This window comes from Pelobates fuscus, chromosome 4 (assembly GCF_036172605.1).
Source record: "Pelobates fuscus isolate aPelFus1 chromosome 4, aPelFus1.pri, whole genome shotgun sequence".
NCBI classification, from domain to species: Eukaryota; Metazoa; Chordata; class Amphibia; order Anura; family Pelobatidae; genus Pelobates; species Pelobates fuscus.
In genome coordinates this window covers 299,566,754-299,584,804 of record NC_086320.1, presented here as the reverse complement: position 1 = coordinate 299,584,804, position 18,051 = coordinate 299,566,754, and the positions used below count along the sequence as shown (strand labels likewise).

The window sequence follows — 18,051 nt, the reverse complement described above, 5'->3', positions numbered from 1 at the left end:
CCCCCTACTTATAATAATGAAACCCTTCATCACTGAGCAATCCAGTTGCCATGAGTAACTGCATATCTCAGGAAAAAACAAGCTGCACATACATCTATGTTTGAAAATAAAACGTTTGTGTACACATATCCACCATAAAAGTGTATACAATAACTTTTGGTCTTGATGCAAAGACAAAATGTGCATCAAGACAAAAACCGATATGTGCACGCCTCTAAACATGAATGTAGTACACATAAGGATAACAAACATCTACGCTTTATACAAGACAAAAAGTTTTATGTAAACACCTCTACACATGAACACAAGAACTATCTGAACACATGAAGATAACTTTTGTATAAACAGCATCAAGATGAATGCTTATGTGTACATGCATCTGTACACTACTGAAAAACTTTGCCCAAAATACAAATTAAAATAGAATGTAGTGATAATTTAACAGGGCACTAGAATAATTATTACGACTATCGCAAAAGGCAATTGTTATAAAACTGCTGTTTAAAAAAAACAACAACAAAAATGTATTATGCTCTTCTAAAAGAGAAGGGAAAAAAAAACTATTTTTTGAAAAAGTACATAGAACAAATGAAAGACTCTCTCCTATTTTTCTGTGCCAGACATCCCCTCCCCATCCTTTGAAACATCCCCCCAGCCCCCTCCTCTGCCTCACCTTAAAAATCCCACCCTCTCCTTCTCCTGCTAGGGGGAGGGCTTAGGCTGAGTTTAGAAGTTTGCTTTATACTACTGTGTATCGTGGAAGGACTGTGAGTGACACACTGCAAAGGCTGCATTCAATTAGACATATACTGAAAAAACACATGTAGCCCAAGGAGGGTCTATTAAAAAGAAGCCTTGGCTGACAGTGGTATGATTTTAAAGAACAGTAGCTTAAAGGTGAAGGGAAGAAGACTGCACAGAATTTTAGGTAAAATAAGCACAAAACCCTTTACAAAAAACACTACTTCCAAGCACATCCACATGACTGCAGATTGAAAGCATCTGGATGGCTTTGAGAGGAAAAGAAAACAGAGCCATGTGAATGGATACATTACTACCAGCTGATGGAACTCTTATAGGATTCTAAGGGAATGAGGACCACAGGTTCCTGGTGAGGACTGGGTCTCTGTGGCCCCTGGGTGGCTGCTCTCTCCAGCCAACTGAACTCTTGAGACATGGTAGGTTTTGTCTCCCTGTGTGAGGGATAAATGCTGGTGAATGGAGATGAAGTTGTGCTATTCATTAGCTTTGCTGCATTTGTCACCCATTTGTCACATAACACTTTAGGTGCTGGATGCAATTCTAAGCTCATTGCCACATGGAATCTTATGCTTTAACGATGTGCTTGCAGATTTCATTTTCTATTGTTTTTTGTTTTTGCTATATTCAAAATGTGTTGTTGATTAGATTTTGTTTTTTTATTACATACATTATTCACTAAAGTGTGAATTGATGGTAATGCAAACTGAATTTCAAATTTAAGTAACTGAGTTGGAGAATTTGCCTAAAATGTAAAATTCGCTATTCCTAATAATTCTCCCTTTTACAGAATAACCTCAACAAAGTGTCAGCAAGGTTATTTACTAAATAATAGACCAAAATAGCTGAATTGAAAACATATCTGATTTTTCTGAATTTTTCCAATTCAACTATGTTTGCCTTAAATTTGAAATATGTCTTGAATTCCCATAATTTTTCACTTTTTTGGAAAAGGATTAATAAAAACAGATTGATATGCCGGAATACATATTCGTTAGTACATTAAGGATTAGTATAATCTATACTTTACTCATGCCCAATGTTTTTTGCAGACATCACACTCATTTGCCTTTCTTTATTGCCCAGGAAGTTAAATAAAAAAAAAAAAGCACATAAAGTTGTTTTATTTTGTAGGTTGTGATACCTTTAAATGGAAACGCATTGATGCATAAACTTTGGAGTCTGTGAAATTACTTCACCATCTGTGATGAATATATATATATGGTAGATACCAGGCAGGCTTTTACAGTCTTGGAAGTTCTCCAGGTCAAACCAGCAAAAGAACATGGCTGTTCTAGACTGCGCATAATAACATACTCAAATGCTGTATACCAATACAATCAGACAGACTTGATTATGCCCAGAACTGTGCCCCAGACAGTGCCAGCTAACATGTCACTTGCATGGCTTAATAATATAAATTTTCAGTCTTTAAACCAGAACTTTTTGGGATGTTTTCATCCTGGCAGACATTCTATTCCATCTGCCCTTATAAACTGCAACATTTCGCAATTCAGTTTTCAATCTACTGCAATTAAACACCTTCCTGTCAGGACAACTTAATTTGTGATGCACTTCTATACCCTGTCAAGTTTTGCTATTTGTATTAGTCTCCTGGGGGAAACTTTGCCTCTTTAGAAAAAGATTGTGAGGCTAGTGCGCATGAGCAAAATGCTGCGCTGCACCTATCAGATTTAATAAATTACTCCTCTATTTTTCAAAAGTGCCCCTAATGGCGGTCAGTGTGACAGCCACTAGAGACAGTTTAAAGGGACACTATAAGCACCTAGACCGCTTCATCTTATTGAAGTGGTCTGGGTGCAGTCCCTGCCTCCTTAAGGATCTGCACCCATTGCAGTGCAAAGACTGCCTCTAGTGGCCATTTACCAGACACCCACTAGAGGCGCTTCCTGCAGTTTCACAGAGTTTGACTCCGTGAAACAACACTGGACGTCCTTATGCTTTCCATGAGGACATCCAGCATGAAGCAAAACCCTATAGAAAAGCATTGGTTTCTCCCATCGGCTGACGTCGGTGGAGGATGAGTGTGACTCAGTGCCAAGGGACCTCGGCACTGGAATCAGGTAAGTGAGTTATAAAATCCTTATTTTTGTTGTGCAATGAGTTAAACATTATGAAATGACATCTAGATAGTTCTATCCAATTATAACAGTAAGAGAGACAGGATAATTTAGAACTGTTATGACAAACATCAGGGAAATACCACTGGGCAATATGAAATAGACTTCAGCATACTTTCAAAATGAGCAGAGTAAGAAATAAAGCGTGATAATCATATATGAAACCATGCATGGATGATAGAAACACAGCCTTGCTACGGGAAAGGATTATGGACCTTTCAGCCAACTCCTGTAGTGGGAGATACACATAGTCCATTGATATTGATAGGGCCGGCAACATGGGCCCCAGCTTCCAGGCCAGCCAGCAGGGTCCAATCGCGTTAGGCAGCTGTGGCTTGTGCCTGCAATCCCTCGGTTCCGTGTACCCAGGGCTGCAATGCCGGGATCCTTTGAGTGGGCAGGCTGGGGTCTGAGAGACGGCACCTGATGCCCTGTAGTACAGATGAGCAGGAGCAGTTGCAGAGTCTGTGCCTGCGGCGCTTGTTCGCCCTTTGTGCCGGTCTCCTGTGTCTGTGTGATGCCACGCGGGAGCCGCATGGGACAAGCTTTGCCTTGTGATGGCGACTCACTGTCCGGTTCCAGGAGGCTTCGGCCCAATGCACAGGAGCAGTGGCAAGTGCACGGGCATTCAGCAAAATCGCGCACACAGGCTGTCAAAAGCCTGCAGGAGTGGGGTCATACTGATGGGAGGCTTGCGATGCATCAGGCTCTGGCGTGGCAGCCATCTTAGACTGTGGGCCTCGATCCCTTAGATCACCTTGGGATATACTACCATGTGGTTCAGGCTGCAAGAATGCACCAGTGGGGACCGGGATAACCCCCACTGGTTCAGAGAAGGGGAACAGGGCTCAGAAACAAGTTGTCTCCAGACCAGGGATGAAGAGCGTCCGCTTCCCCCGCCACAAGTATGGCTGCAGGCCGCAGAGAGGCCTTTCATTAGTTATGCCCACCGGTGTCAAACAGAAGCAGGTCAGACACCCGACAGAGTGTCCCTAATGTAAGTAATTAGTTTGTGGTCTAGAATGGGTTAATACTGTCCAGTATTAGGCTTATACTGAAGTTTTCCCTGAGGAGCTCATGCTACATGCAACTTTCCCGGTCAGCGATCAGGCCCCGCCACCTAAAAGTTTTTTTTTTAACCCTTTCATGGACGGAGGGCGGACTGGGGGGCAGTTTCAGAGGAACACTTTAGTTTTGGGAATATCTCTGTATTCCTACTACTAAAGTGTTCCTTTAACCCTGCATTGAAAACATTGCTGTTCCTGTAGAACAGCAATGTTTTTTTCAGCTGCAGGGTTAAAAGGGTTGGGGGGGTTGGTGAGGGGTTGAACCTGGCACCTAGACAACGTTTTTGAGATGAGGTGGTCTGGATGTCTGTAGAGCCTCTTGAAAGTGTCATTTGTCAGGAGCTCAAAATGAATAAAAAATTTTAAAGCAGAAATAGACAAATTGAAGACATAGCTGACTATTTGGATCCATTAACTTTCTGTCCTGAACAATCGACACCTTAGTGAATAACTGGCTGAGTGAACATATTTATGCCCTGATCGACTTTAGAAATACAGGACCCTGGCTGAGTGAAGTCTGTGTACCCTGCTAGCTGAGCTTTAGCACTCTCTGATAGGCTGACAAGCTATCCTGGTAGCATTTTCACAATAGAACACCTGGACACACTGTGCTATTGCACACTGCGAGAGACTGTGAAATATTGCACCATGTTCTTTTCAGCCGTACAGCCTGAAAGACCACAATACATTGTAACAGACTGTACACTTTTACATCTTGACGAAGGAGAGCAGCAAAACCTGATATTTTGTACAGGCTGAAACTGGGCACATAAACTCACATTTTCTTGAGTTAGTGCTCTTAGACAGGCTGTTCCACAGTATATTCTGATACGTCATTTTTGTTTACCAGGGAAGTTTATTTTGTAACACATCATGTCAGGGTGTAAACTAGCGCACCCTAAAATCTTTATTTATTGGGTCCTTTTTTGTATTGCTGTGAATTTTGTGCGTGCATGGTGCGAGGCACTCCGCAAACCAGCTTGTAAATAAAAACATTATGTTAAGGAATGGACTCTTTATTTTATTTTTATATATAATAAAAATCAACAGATTGACATGGTTATGGTGGCTGTAGTCCACAGGTGCTGGGTCCCGCATCACTGCTAAACTGTCTACTTACTGATTAGCAGTGATGCTGGGACTTAGCTGACTGCAGCCTGGCCTTCAATAACAATGTGGCGGAATTGGAACTTGGCTTCCGCAATGCACCATGGATCCACACCATGGATTGGGGCAGTGATTGGCAGAGAGTGCTCAGCTGACACTCTCATCCGTACCCTTGGCATGATGAGGTAGGGTAGCATAGCTCCTCCACATTATTGGAGGTTGGGCTGTAAGCTACCAGGGATAAGAAAATCTCAGCTAAATGTTAAATAAATCTTTTAGCAGTAATGCAGGACCTGGCACCCTCAGGCTCCACTCACCATAGCAACTTCCTTACATTGAAGTGGTTATGGTGCCTACAGTTTCCCTTTAATGTATTACATAATAAATACATTTGAGAATATATAAAAGTAAGGTTACTGCTGATGCTACTAACCCACAGTTAAAGTAGCAGAAACCACCCTCATGACAAGTAGTTCAGGCTGCGCTCCATTTTCTAGATTTCATGAGTGGAACTGCTGAATAAGCTCATAACAACTCTCCTGTAGTATCTATCAAACTGTTGATAGCCTTGTTCACAGTTTTTCTCAGTTTAAGTTGCGCACAACATTCTACTGAGTTCCAGCCGTGTTCCTCCTTAGCTTTCAGTAGCTGTTATAGTGCTGTTATTATGGGGATTTTTTTCCGCTGCAGTTCTAAGCAACTGTGTATAGTGACAATTGTAATCAGCATAGGTTGCTATGGTACTTAAGAGTGTCCCTTTAACACTAAAATATTTACATCCACACTTCTGGTGCAGACATACCACACATTATGGAGTTCTAACATTTAAAAGAAAACTGATCTCTTCTCACTGAATTTAACAAAAAGTGAGTATGCTAAACATTTGCATCTATGAAACTGTTTGCAACAAAAAAAATGGACGTTCAAGTGAATGGAAGGTGTCAACAGCTCCTTTTCACCTGTGCAAAAGAATCAACACAAGAAAATATGCAGGAGTTATGCTATGTTATGTGTGCATTGTCTTAAAGACTCAATGAGACAGCATTAAACAAAAAACAAAACCCAATAATAGAAAAGGATTGAACTTGCGCACAGAGCAAAGTTTATTTAATGGCTCTGCTTTTCTGCCTATTTCTAATAAAAACCCATTGGATGACCAGGATTGGCTGGAAGATTAGTAGATGCATAGATCATCGGAGTAGATCCTATTAAGTTGCGTATTATGGATATTCAGAATGTTGAATATTATATAATTGTAATACCTGTACACAAAAATAGGAAGTAACCCATTAAGCATGTAATCAGATTAATTAATATGTTGCAGTTCTCAGTTTAACGAATATACCTTATGCTATAGTAGACCCAGCATATATCTACTGCGGAGTTCAAAGCCAACTTCTGCTCGCTACAATCCCTATAATGAATTACAGATTTTTGGTACCCCAACTGCAACAACCCACAATTCCTATCGTAGCCAAGCATGATGGGAGTTTTTCCTCTGTTGCCATTGCTGTGTCAAACATTTGTGTTTCAAACTCTTCACCTTATTGCCTTTAGATTAATTCATAGAACTAATAGTTCCAAGAGTAATGTGAATTGTTTATACTGTCTAGAAGACTGACATTCCAGGAAAGTATTTTCCAGGTCATCGAAAAAAAATAAATAAAAAAAATCTAGAGTGATTTGGAGACGTGAACTTGCAGACTTCACAGTTTTGACTGCCCAGCTCCTGGATGCCTTTGTGGAAATTTGAAACCGTCGTTTTTTTCCTCTAGCGAATATTTAAACTATTAGTGTCCCTGATTCTTCACAGAAGAAAAAGTCTTTCTCACTTCAGAAGAATAAAGAAATTACCCAAACTGTATATTTGTTGTAGATTTGTTTTCAGTGATTCTTAAAACTTTTATTTGCTTTAAATAAAGAAGCGAAAGAAAACTTTGCAAGTGAACAGCCGGTTGTTTTTTTTGGCCTTAAATTTAAAGGATCACTATTTGGCCTTAAATGTAAAAGATCACTATAGTGTCAGGAAAACAAAACCCCTTCAGCCACTTACCTTAATCCAGGGCCGGGCTCCCTCGGCGCTGGTGACCTCTCCTCCCCCGCCGACGTCGGCTCCCTCTGCCGACGTCAGCGGAGCTGAATGCGCATGCGCGGCAAGTGTCGCGCGCGTATTCAGAGTGTCCATAGTAAATATTTTTTCAATGATTTCCTATGGACGCTCTGCGCGATGCCTCCAGCATTGCAGATGCGCCTCTAGTGGCTGTCCGGAAGACAGCCACTAGAGGCTGGCTTAACTGCTATGTTTGCATCTGAAGGGTTAAAACCTGAGGGACCTGGCACCCAGACCACTTGATTGAGCTGAAGTGGTCTGGGTGACTATAGTATTTCAAATCCGTGCCATACCGCCAAGCATTTGAAATTGGCAAAGTAGGGTACAGAGAAGGGGGGGGGGGAGTTCTTAGCTTGAAATAGAGGGAGTCAACTCAACACTGACACGTTGCAAACTAGCCAGCAAGTTAACAATGCAAGGCATACTGAAAGATGCGCAGGACTCTGAACCCCTTGCACACATTGTTTATTTTATGTGCTTGAACATTTGTTTTCCACAATAATAGTTTTAATTAACTGTGGCATCCATACAAGGGGGAAACTGGTTGAATGCAGAATGGTCCTCCTGAATCTGGAACAGTTCGCAAGGTTGCTAAGGGGTAAACGAATTTCCATTCCCTCTATTTCCTATTACACCCCATGATATTTATTCATCAACGTGCACACCTCCAAGTGTCGGGGACCTAATTCTGAGACACAGAAAAAAAAAAATAGTTTTTTTATAGTGTTCTTTTTTTCCAATTATTTTATTACGATTTTGGCAAGAAATGTTAGATAATTAACCGTAACAGTAGTAAGAAAATTAAAAGTTACCAGGTAAAATGATAGAATAGCATTAGGGTTATTCCGAGCATTGTAAGTAGTACAGCCCTGCTGTTGGCTGATAAAAGTAGCCACGGGTGCAGTTACACCTCAACAGCAATATTAAATATACCTGTATGTGCAGCGTTTCATACTTAAATGGTGCATTTACAGGGTCCGGGCACCATTACCACTTCATAACACTGAAGTGGTTGGGGCACTTGGAGGAAAAAAGCATTGCATATTTAATATACCCAGTTCCTGCAGTCTGACAATGATTAACAACGACAATGTTTACATTTGCCAGTGAGAATGAAACAGCAACTAGAGACATTTTATAAGAAAGACACAACATGATAATGCAGAATGCTGGGAATTCTATTTATAGAGAATCAATGGATTCAATCAGTGGTGTCATTAGGGTTGGTTTTGTCTGGTGCAACTTAAGGTGTCACTCCCCCTCCCCCAATGGACCTCCTCTTGTACCAGACCATAACGACGACACACTCGTTTTCTGTATGCTAATTAAATGTGACTTTTTTTTTCATCAGCTGAATCCCTCCTCTTTGTACTTCTTTCCCTCATATGCCCTTCACTATTTTTCTCTAATTTACCCTCCTCCTTCCTTTCTTCTTACCAGCTATGCTCCCTTCACTCACTCCCTGAACCGCAATAATGAAACATGCCCTCCCATTTACAGTGTAGCATGACCGAGCAGTGCAGAATTCTCATGCTTCTTGCTAGGTTCTTCCCTCTGCTCAGCCTCATAAAGAGGAAATTGCAGCACTGCCTACTGGGACACACAGAAAAGGCTTGTGACGTGCATTCCTGCCCCTCGCACTTCCACCGGCACACTTTACATCTACAGGCTGAGCAGAGAAAAGGGGCTTGGTCAATGCTACACAGAAATATGAAGGGAGGATATGGCAATGCTGGCATTTCAGTTGGAGAGTTCTTTGCTGGACTATAAATATCATGGACCCCCAAGAATCTCATTCTGTCTGCCCATGACAGAATACCTGAGTGCTCAGCCATCCCCTAAGCAGTACGAGGCCCCAGTGTACATAAGAGTGTACCTGGTAACACCTTTAGAGGTGATGACACGAACATGGTGTCAGCACCACACTTGTGATGCCACTGATTCAATACTTCTCTATGATAAGCATCTGTTTGGCTGAGTGGGGTGATTGCTGTTTATGCCCAGTAGGTCCTCAATGCTTTAATGATTCACAGAGAAGCATTGAATTGGATCAGAGATCATCACAGGTGATGATGTCATAAGAGGAGAAACTACTCGCCCGGCTCTAGATAAAAGGTGAATAATAGAGTTATTTCTATTTAATTTTACGGGGGAAGGGGAAAAGCCCTTAAACGAAATCAATGGAGAACTCCAACAATAAAACTAATTAACAAACTATATATATATATTTTTTTTTTTTAACTCCATTATCATGAGTCAGTAGGGTACATCAAACTGCATAATCATTATTGATACATCTTCAGTCTCCAGTACATAAGATAAAAACTTTCAGAACTTACATGACATTTCCTATTTTAAAAGTAGAACATGACATTTAATTATAACAAAACAGAACTAAGTATGCATGTATGAAAGACAAAGTAAATGTAATATTTGACTTTAGGAGAGAAAAAAAATAAGTAGCAAGAGAGGTGAGAACGGACAACATCTCAATTAACCTGCCCTTCGGTGGGTCCCCGCTCAGATATCAAGCTGGTTTTAGCTCAACTTGTGCCATTACAGAGAAAACATATCTGTAGCATATCAGACTGGTCCCGCCCATACGGGCAGTCCAGATCCGAAATGCCAGCAAGTTTCCTCTGCACAAGAGATATGACAACCCCAGACGATCATTTCAAACTTATAAGGTATCTGGGGTTGCTGTATCTCTCGTGCCGAGGGTACTTGCAGGCATTTTGGATCTGGACTGCCCATATGGGTGGGACCAGTCTGATATGCTTCAGATATGTTCTCTCTGTAGTGGCACAAGTTGAGCTAAAACCAGCTTGAGATCTGAGCAAGGATCCACCTATGTTCTCTCTGTAGTGGCACAAGTTGAGCTAAAATTTTACCAGCTTGAGATCTGAGCAGGGATCCACTGACGGGCAGGCTAATTGAGCTGTTGTCCGCATTCTCACCTCTCTTGCTACTTGTTTTTTCTCTCCTTAAGTTTAAAGGGCAATCCAGACGCGGACCCCTTGCCCACGGTGCCTAGAGGGATATTCGCTATACCTCACTGATGATACTTTACAAGGTTGAAACAATCGTCTGGGGTTGCTGTATCTCTTGTGCAGAGGGAACTTGCTGGCATTTCGGATCTGGACTGTCCATATGGGTGGGACCAGTCTGATATGTTTCAGATATGTTCTCTCTGTAGTGGCACAAGTTGAGCTAAAACCAGCTTGAGATCTGAGCGGGGACCCACCGAAGGGCAGTTTAATTGAGCTGTTGTCCGTTCTCACCTCTCTTGCTACTTATTTTTTTCTCTCCTTAATATTTGGCTTTATCCCATCAAAGTTAAAATATTACCCGGGGGGGATGGTTTAGGGTAGCCCCACTCTAAGATGATTGATTTGTTATACTGTGGTGGGTTGGCCCACTAAGGTACCAATCCGTGAATTCAAAAGTAGCTTTAGTTTTTGAATTGGCTTGCTTTATCTAATTAATGTAAGGTTACTATATTTATTTTTAATGTTGGAATGTTATTTTAATGTCTTTTAGATAAACAGGATAATTGTGAGTTTAAAAAATAGGGACATAAATTAAGAAAAAACGGTAGTAAGAGGGGGAATAAGTGGATATTTGGAAAAGTTACTGTATGTTTTAATCACACATTTGAAGTGGGATTTATTTAAGCCATTGGGATTTATGAAAACATTACAATAGGATTGATTTAAACTGATTTAATAAAGAGTCATCATGAAACACATAGGATCATCAGTAGGGGTACGTAGAACAAAGAATATTGTACTATCATCAAAGGAGATGTGATACCTTAGAATCAGGTGTTATCAGAGCTTCCTCAGAGAAGGAGAGGTGAAGGTGATGAGTACACAAGAGATAATTGGAGGAGGTATTGAGGTCAGATGGCTGATTGGTAGAGGTTGAACGACAGAGAATTGAAAAACAGAGGGTTGAGAAAGAAATTGACGAACAGCTGTTTTTTCAGGTGGTGGAATAAAAACTGCATTATAACGCAACTCTTCTTCCTCTTTACAGACAACATGCAATAAACACACACAATTTCATTGAGCCATTGCACTGACCAATGTGGGTATGTTAAAGTCTATTTATCATGGTAAATATTAACTATGCTCATTAAATAACATAACATTTCATCTTGAATTGGTAGCAAATGTATGGATTTGGAGAATTATTTTTTTTGAAAATATGACTTTCCCTATCAATCAATTCTTTGTCAATTAATTTTGTACGCCAAAGAATTAACTGATGGAGAAAGCAGGAGAGAACTCCTACAAGTGGTAGAAATGCTTTCCACATAAAGCATGTATACTACATGTGCGGTGGTTGCTATGGTTACTTCCTAGCCAAAGTTTCTAGTGCAGACTAGGGAGTGAATCATTGAGCTGGATTGCCCTGTTTAGGAAATTGTCCCCAAGCAGGGCAAAGCAAATCTCAATGCGGGTGGGCCAGGGGTTGCCTGGAGGCTGTTGTTACAGTAGTGTAATATATATGAAGCTGAAGACATGGTGTCACTGGACTGGAGATACGGTACCTCAGCATTTACATTCTGTGTATATAATTTATCTCTATAAATTATGACCTTATTGGCTGTGCGGAGATTTCTATTAAAGCATACCTCCAAAAAGGGGAGTGTAAATCACATCACTGTCACCGACCAAAGTGGGAAGGTCCATCGGAAGGATTGGCTCGTCACCCATGAGGAAGAAGAGACTACCAGAATCTAGCTACGCATGTTGCATGGTATACTTTGCGACTTGTGTGTCTGATTCTGTTTTCTTCCTCCTCCACCGGGTTGTCTGTCACAGTGACCTCTCTGCAAATAGTGTTGCACTGGCTCCTTGAGGGATCTGCCGCACTTTGTCAGCCGCTGCGCCTGTGAGTGAAGTGACAACAAGAAGTGTACTTGAGCAGAATAACTTCCTGCCTGGTGGTGTCACCTGGGTGTGGTCCATACCCCCTAGTTATGCCACTGAGGGGTTTTATTTACTACAATGAGTGCCTATTAATCATATTTAATGACTGAAAAGATGCAGTTGCTTCTCTACTTTATTGAATGTCTACTTTATTTAGCACAAATCCATTTAAAGGGACTCTCCAGTGCCAGGAAAACAAATCCGTTTCCCTGACACTGTAGAATCCTACAGTGTCCCCTTTCCCCCTGCCCACCATCCCTTGTTGCTGAAGGGGTTAAACCCCCTTCAGACACTTACCTGAATCCAGTGCTGATGTCCCTCTTCGCTAGGTCAGGCTTCTCCCACGCTCCTCCCTTGCTGACGTGAGCCGGCAGGGGAGACCTAATACGCATACGCGGCAATGGTCGTGCGCGCATTAGACCTCCCCATAGGAAAGCATTATTATTGTTATTGGAGAATAAAAAGTTTTGTACCTGTTATTGGAGAATAAAGCGTTTTGTTAACCTGCGTTTTGGAGGTACATCAGACACAATTTTGGGAAGTACCCAGCTGAAGTCCACATGTGATTTATTCAAGGCATGCAGTTTGAGTCAGCTTTTAAAGTGGCTCCATCTATGTGAGTGAGACCAACACATTTCTTTTACGTTTACAGTTTAAAAGTTATTACCCTATGTCTTCTCTATTTGTGTTTATTTGCAGAGATTGACTCCGATTTGGGTAACATTAATTCTATTTTTTTGAAGTGCTCTCACCATCTTTCTTTTTATTGTTCATTATTCAATGCTTTCCTATTGGGATTCCGGCGACGCTGGAGGTCCTCGTGCATAGCATGAGGACGTCCAGCTTCATTTAAAACACTTTTCGTGTTCTAAGAAGCCGGAAGTCCCTCTAGTGGCTGTCTGATAGACAGTCACTAGAGGAGGACTTAACCCTGCAAGGTAATTATTGCAGTTTAAAAAAAAACAAACTGCAATAATTACACTTGCAGGGTTAAGGATGATGGGAGTTGGCACCCAGACCACTCCAATGGGCAGAAGTGATGTGGGTGCATGGATTGTCCCTTTAACTTTAATGGGAGCACCAGGAATGGGTTAAATACGGTATGTAATCTATATCTTGGTTTCTGCGTATGTCACTGTAGAAGCAGACTATCCTGATAATATGCTGCTAACAAGAGTAACTTTGCTTATTTTTATTTTTACATTTTATTTTAAGTAACAATATAATGCGAATATTTAATTGTGATGTAATTCATCTTGGTTTTGTGCTGCACTTTCTCTAATGAGTTTTCTGTTAAATAGTTTCCTAGCATATCCTATGCTATTGTTCTTACAATATACTTAATATGTTATATTGAATGTGTCAGGCATAAAGGTATTGTGGAAACACATCTCTTTAAATTCTGTTTTAGTTTGTGAGATCCATTGAGTGGAATAAAACTTCCAAAATCTGCTGGGATTCATCCCAGGTATGACTGTACACTGGTGTTCGAATTTCCTGCTAAGCCACATCAGCACTAAAGTATACTAAATGCAACCATAGCTGTAAGCACCTGAACATCTGCATATTTTTAAAGCGACAGTAAAGACGTTTTATGATTGGCTTTTACTGGAAACAGTACCCTGTAAATAATTCCTAGATTTTACTAGTAGCATGACGTAAAGTCATGATTTTATTAATGACACGGAGACGAGTATTATGCTTCTCTTTCTTTTATTTTCCCTCAGCAGCGAAGAGAGAAATGAGTGAAAAGAGAAAAAAACATATCATTAACATATATACATATTCAACATATTCCACAGTGCTACATAAGGGAACCTCCCCCTTTCAGTATATAAGGTGTAGCACTCTCTTCCTCTTCCTCTTTCGTAGCGATCCGAAGACCCGTAAACCGAACCAGAACTTGAATTTGAACTGTAAACTCGGGAAGCTGAACCTATCTTCCTGGGAATGCGGAGTCAACCTTGAAGCTTCTGTTAGTTCCATTGGTATTTGGAATCATGCTAAAAAAGAGAGGAGAAATATGGTAAAATCTCAACTTACAACTGGGTGTAACATTTTCCAGTATATTTAGTAATCTTGACTTCTGAAAAGGAAATAAATGTCATACTAAATTGACATAACATTAAATACGTGACGATCATGGTCAATTAAAGCTAATGTAAACTAAGCCTGAAAGACAGAAACGTCAAATAATAGAGCATAACTTAATAGAATTTGGGCCAGGAAGACCCGTCCTAAAGATGTAAGTCGTGAGTCAGTCCAGAAAAACAGGTTGTAAAAGAAAAACATATCACCACCTCCAACCTAGGGAGGGAGGGAGGGAATAATACTCGCCTCCGTGTCATTAATAAAATCATGACTTTACGTCATGCTACTAGTAAAATCTAGGAATTTTATTAAAGACACGGAGGCTCCTATTATGCTTGTTCAAAGCTGAGCAATAACTTTATCTGAAAAATGTTGTATCGGTCTAAAGTAAAAGTTCCTGAATGTGGATTCCGTAGACCAATCTGCAGCCTTCAGAATGTCTTCCAAGCGGCATCCGGCCGCCGATGCTTTAGAGGCCATGGCGCCTCTAACAGAGTGTGATGAGAAAACAGAGACGTCGATCCCGGCCGTAGCTAACAGCCATTTGATCCATCGTGCCAGCGTCGGCGTGGATACCGGTAGATGAGGTTTCTTCAGGGAGATGAACAGAGGGCCGTCATTGGACGGGCGCAGTGCAGAAGTGCGAGACTCGTATTCTTTTAGGCACGTTATTGGGCATAAGTTAGGTAAACACGGTATCCGTGGATAGCAGACCTGTTTGGTGGCCGACTTCGTTCTTCGTGAGATATCGAACGACACCCCCTCCGGGGGGGAATGTACGGGCTCGCCAGTCCAAGGCTCTCACATCTGATACCCGTTTGCAGGATAGAAGGCAGAGCAGCATCAGTAGTTTTGCCGATAATTGTTTAAGTGAAAGATCCACGTTGGTGGGCCAGCTATCTAGGAGTCTGAACACACAGTTGACGTCCCAGAAGGACCCGTATCTGGACGTGGGGGGACGTGAGAAACGGACTCCCTTGAGCAAACAACAAATTAGAGGATTCTGCCCCAGTGGGAGGCCGTCCACCTGGTCGTGCCCGGCTGAGATGGCCGAGCGGAAAACATTGACCGTGCGGAAGGCCTTGCCTGACTCGAACAGGTGCGTGAGGAAATCTAGTACCGACTTCACAGGGGCTGATATCGGATCCAGTGATCGTCCCAAGCACCAATTGGCCCACTGTCTCCATGCTGCAGCATAAGCTTGTCGTGTACCAGGTGCCCATGCGTTTGCCAGGAGCTGCATAGTCGTGTTCGAAACCTCCGTGATCTCCCAGGGTCCCCGGAAAGGAGCCATGCCATGAGACGGAGAAGGCCCTGTTCCACCAGGGAGTGGTTCTCCCCGTCTGGGTTGGTCAGTAGAGATGGATGGTCCGGCAGTAGCCGTGGGTGGTCTATCGCCATCTCCAGTAGGTGTGGGAACCAAGGTTGAGATCTCCAGCACGGGGTTATCAGTACCAATGAGCTCTTGAAGCGTCGGAGGTGCGCCAGACAACGAGCTATCAGGTTGAACGGTGGGAAGGCGTAAGCCCTGCCCTCGGACCAATCTTGGAGGAAAGCATCTGTCGCTATGGCCTCCGGGTCTGGTCGCCAGCTGCAGAACTTCGGTAGTTGTGTGTTGAGTCTGGATGCGAACAGGTCCGTGCTCAAAGGTCCCCACAGGGACGAGATTCTGCGGAATACTTTCGGTAGCAGTCTCCAATCTCCCGAGTCCCTCAAGTAGCGGGAGTTCCAGTCCGCGGTGTAGTTGTCTAGGCCCGGGATGTGTTCCGCGGTAACGGACACGCTGTTCTGTAAGCAGTAATTTCAGAAGTCTCTGGCCAAAACCGCTAGGATGCGGGACCTGGTTCCCCCTAGATGGTTTATGTATCGTACCGCTGAGACATTGTCCAGCTTGAGAAGAATCGAGCATGAGATGCCTCTGGGAGATAGACTGCGAATGGCGAACGAGGCCGCCAGCAGTTCCAGAGAGTTTATGTGTAAGAAGGACTCCTCCGTGGACCACCTGCCTCCTGTGGATATATTGCCGCAGCGCGCGCCCCAACCATGTAAGCTGGCGTCCGATTCGATCACCAGATCTGGAGTGGACCCGAAGATCGCTCGGCCGTTCCAAGCCTCCATGTGGGTTAGCCACCAGTTCAGTTCCTCCCTCGACTCCGTGTCCAGGGAAATGTGAGATTCGTACGAGTGGCCACTTCTCAGGCAGGCCGCTTTCAGTCGTTGTAAGGCTCTGTAGTGTAGCGGACCTGGGAAAATCGCCTGGATAGAGGCTGCCAACAGGCCGATGACTCGTGCCAGTTGGCGCAGGGATATGTCCGGCCGTTGCATAAGTTTCCTTATTTCCCCTTTGATGTTGGACATCTTCTCCGCTGGGAGGCAGAGAACTTGTAGTACAGAGTCGATACGGAATCCGAGGAATTCCATTTGTTGAGAGGGGATCAGAACCGACTTCTTCCAGTTTACAAGGAAGCCTAGGTTCTGTATGAGGTGTAGGGCCCACCCCAAGTGTTCTAGTAAGAGGGATCGAGTCCCGGAGAGTATGAGGATGTCGTCCAGGTAAATGATAAGGCGGACCCCGTGCAATCTGAGGAAGGCCACCACTGGTTTTAGTACTTTCGTGAAACACCATGGGGCGGAGGACAGACCGAAAGGTAGGCATGTGAAATGCCACTTCTTGCCTTCCCAGCAGAACTGTAGTAGGTTCCTGTGAATTGAGGCTACTGGGATCGTTAGGTAAGCATCTTGCAAATCTAATTTGACCATCCAGTCTCCGGGTAGGAGCAGGTCTCTGAGGCAATGAATGCCCTCCATCTTGAAGTGCCGGTATTGTATGAAGGCATTCAGGGGCCGTAGGTTGATAACCGGGCGTACCCCGCCTCCTTTTTTGGGCACTAGAAAAAGGTTGCTTACGAAACCCGGTGTGTCTAGAGGGACTTCTTCTATGGCCTTCTTGGCCTGTAATTCCCTGATCTCCGTAGAGATGAGATCTAAGTGTGCAGACGGCATGTGAATCGCCCTTGGGGGAGAGGTCTGAATGGGGGAAGCGGTCAGTTCTAGGTGGTAGCCCTCTATCGTCTGTAACACCCAACTGTCTGACGTGATAAGTGACCATGCCCGGGTGAACCGGGTCAGTCTGCCCCCTACCTGTATATGGGAAGAAAGGGGAAACATGGTACTCACCATAAGGGCGTTTTCCCGTGGGTGCTCCTCGACTGCCGCGGGTATGCCAAGCCCGTCCTCGTGAGGGGAAGAATGGAGTGAAGGACCGTTCCTGGGTCGGTCTCTGTTGGTTGAAGGAGCCTCTGCCCGGTCTAGAGAAACCCCGGGGGTTGCGGCCGGGTAGACGGCTCCTACCTCTACCGGCCCCGCCAAAAACCTTTGGGCTAAATACCCGCTTAATGGAGGATTGGGCCTTGTCCAAAGCCGTGAATGTCTTAACGTAAGACCCCAGGTCCTTTACGAAGGACTCTCCAAATAGAAGGCCTTTTGCGGAGGCACCGGGCTCATTGGAGGCCATGCTTGCGAGCTTGGGCTCAATCTTAAGCAGGATGGCTTTCCTGCGCTCCGTTGACATAGCCGTGTTGGCGTTGCCTATCATACAAATTAGGCGTTGGAGCCAGCCGAACGCCACCTCAAAGTCTACTGGAGCCCCACTAGACTGAGCCGTCTCTAGCAGCTCATACAATTTGGTGACCGGGCCCAGGGTGTCAAGGAACTTGTCCTGACAGTTACGCATGGAGTAGTCCAGGCCCTTTTTGGGTTTCCAACCCGACTTGCCCAGAAATTGTACAATCTGGGGGTCTACCTCAGGGGTCTTGGCTACCGCATCGGGTATGATCGGG

General features: G+C 43.5%; 1 protein-coding gene across 2 annotated transcripts in view; it reads left to right on the top strand.

Annotated features, from left to right (window-relative positions):
* Positions 1-739: 739 nt before the first annotated feature.
* GASK1A (golgi associated kinase 1A) overlaps positions 740-18,051 on the top strand; it is a 61,818-nt gene continuing 44,506 nt past the window's right edge. For both annotated transcript variants that reach the window (XM_063452238.1, XM_063452237.1), the window contains exon 1: positions 740-1,178. In XM_063452238.1, coding sequence (XP_063308308.1) covers positions 1,176-1,178 — 3 coding nt within the window. In that variant the 5' untranslated portion in view covers positions 740-1,175. The remainder of the gene's footprint in view (positions 1,179-18,051) is intronic.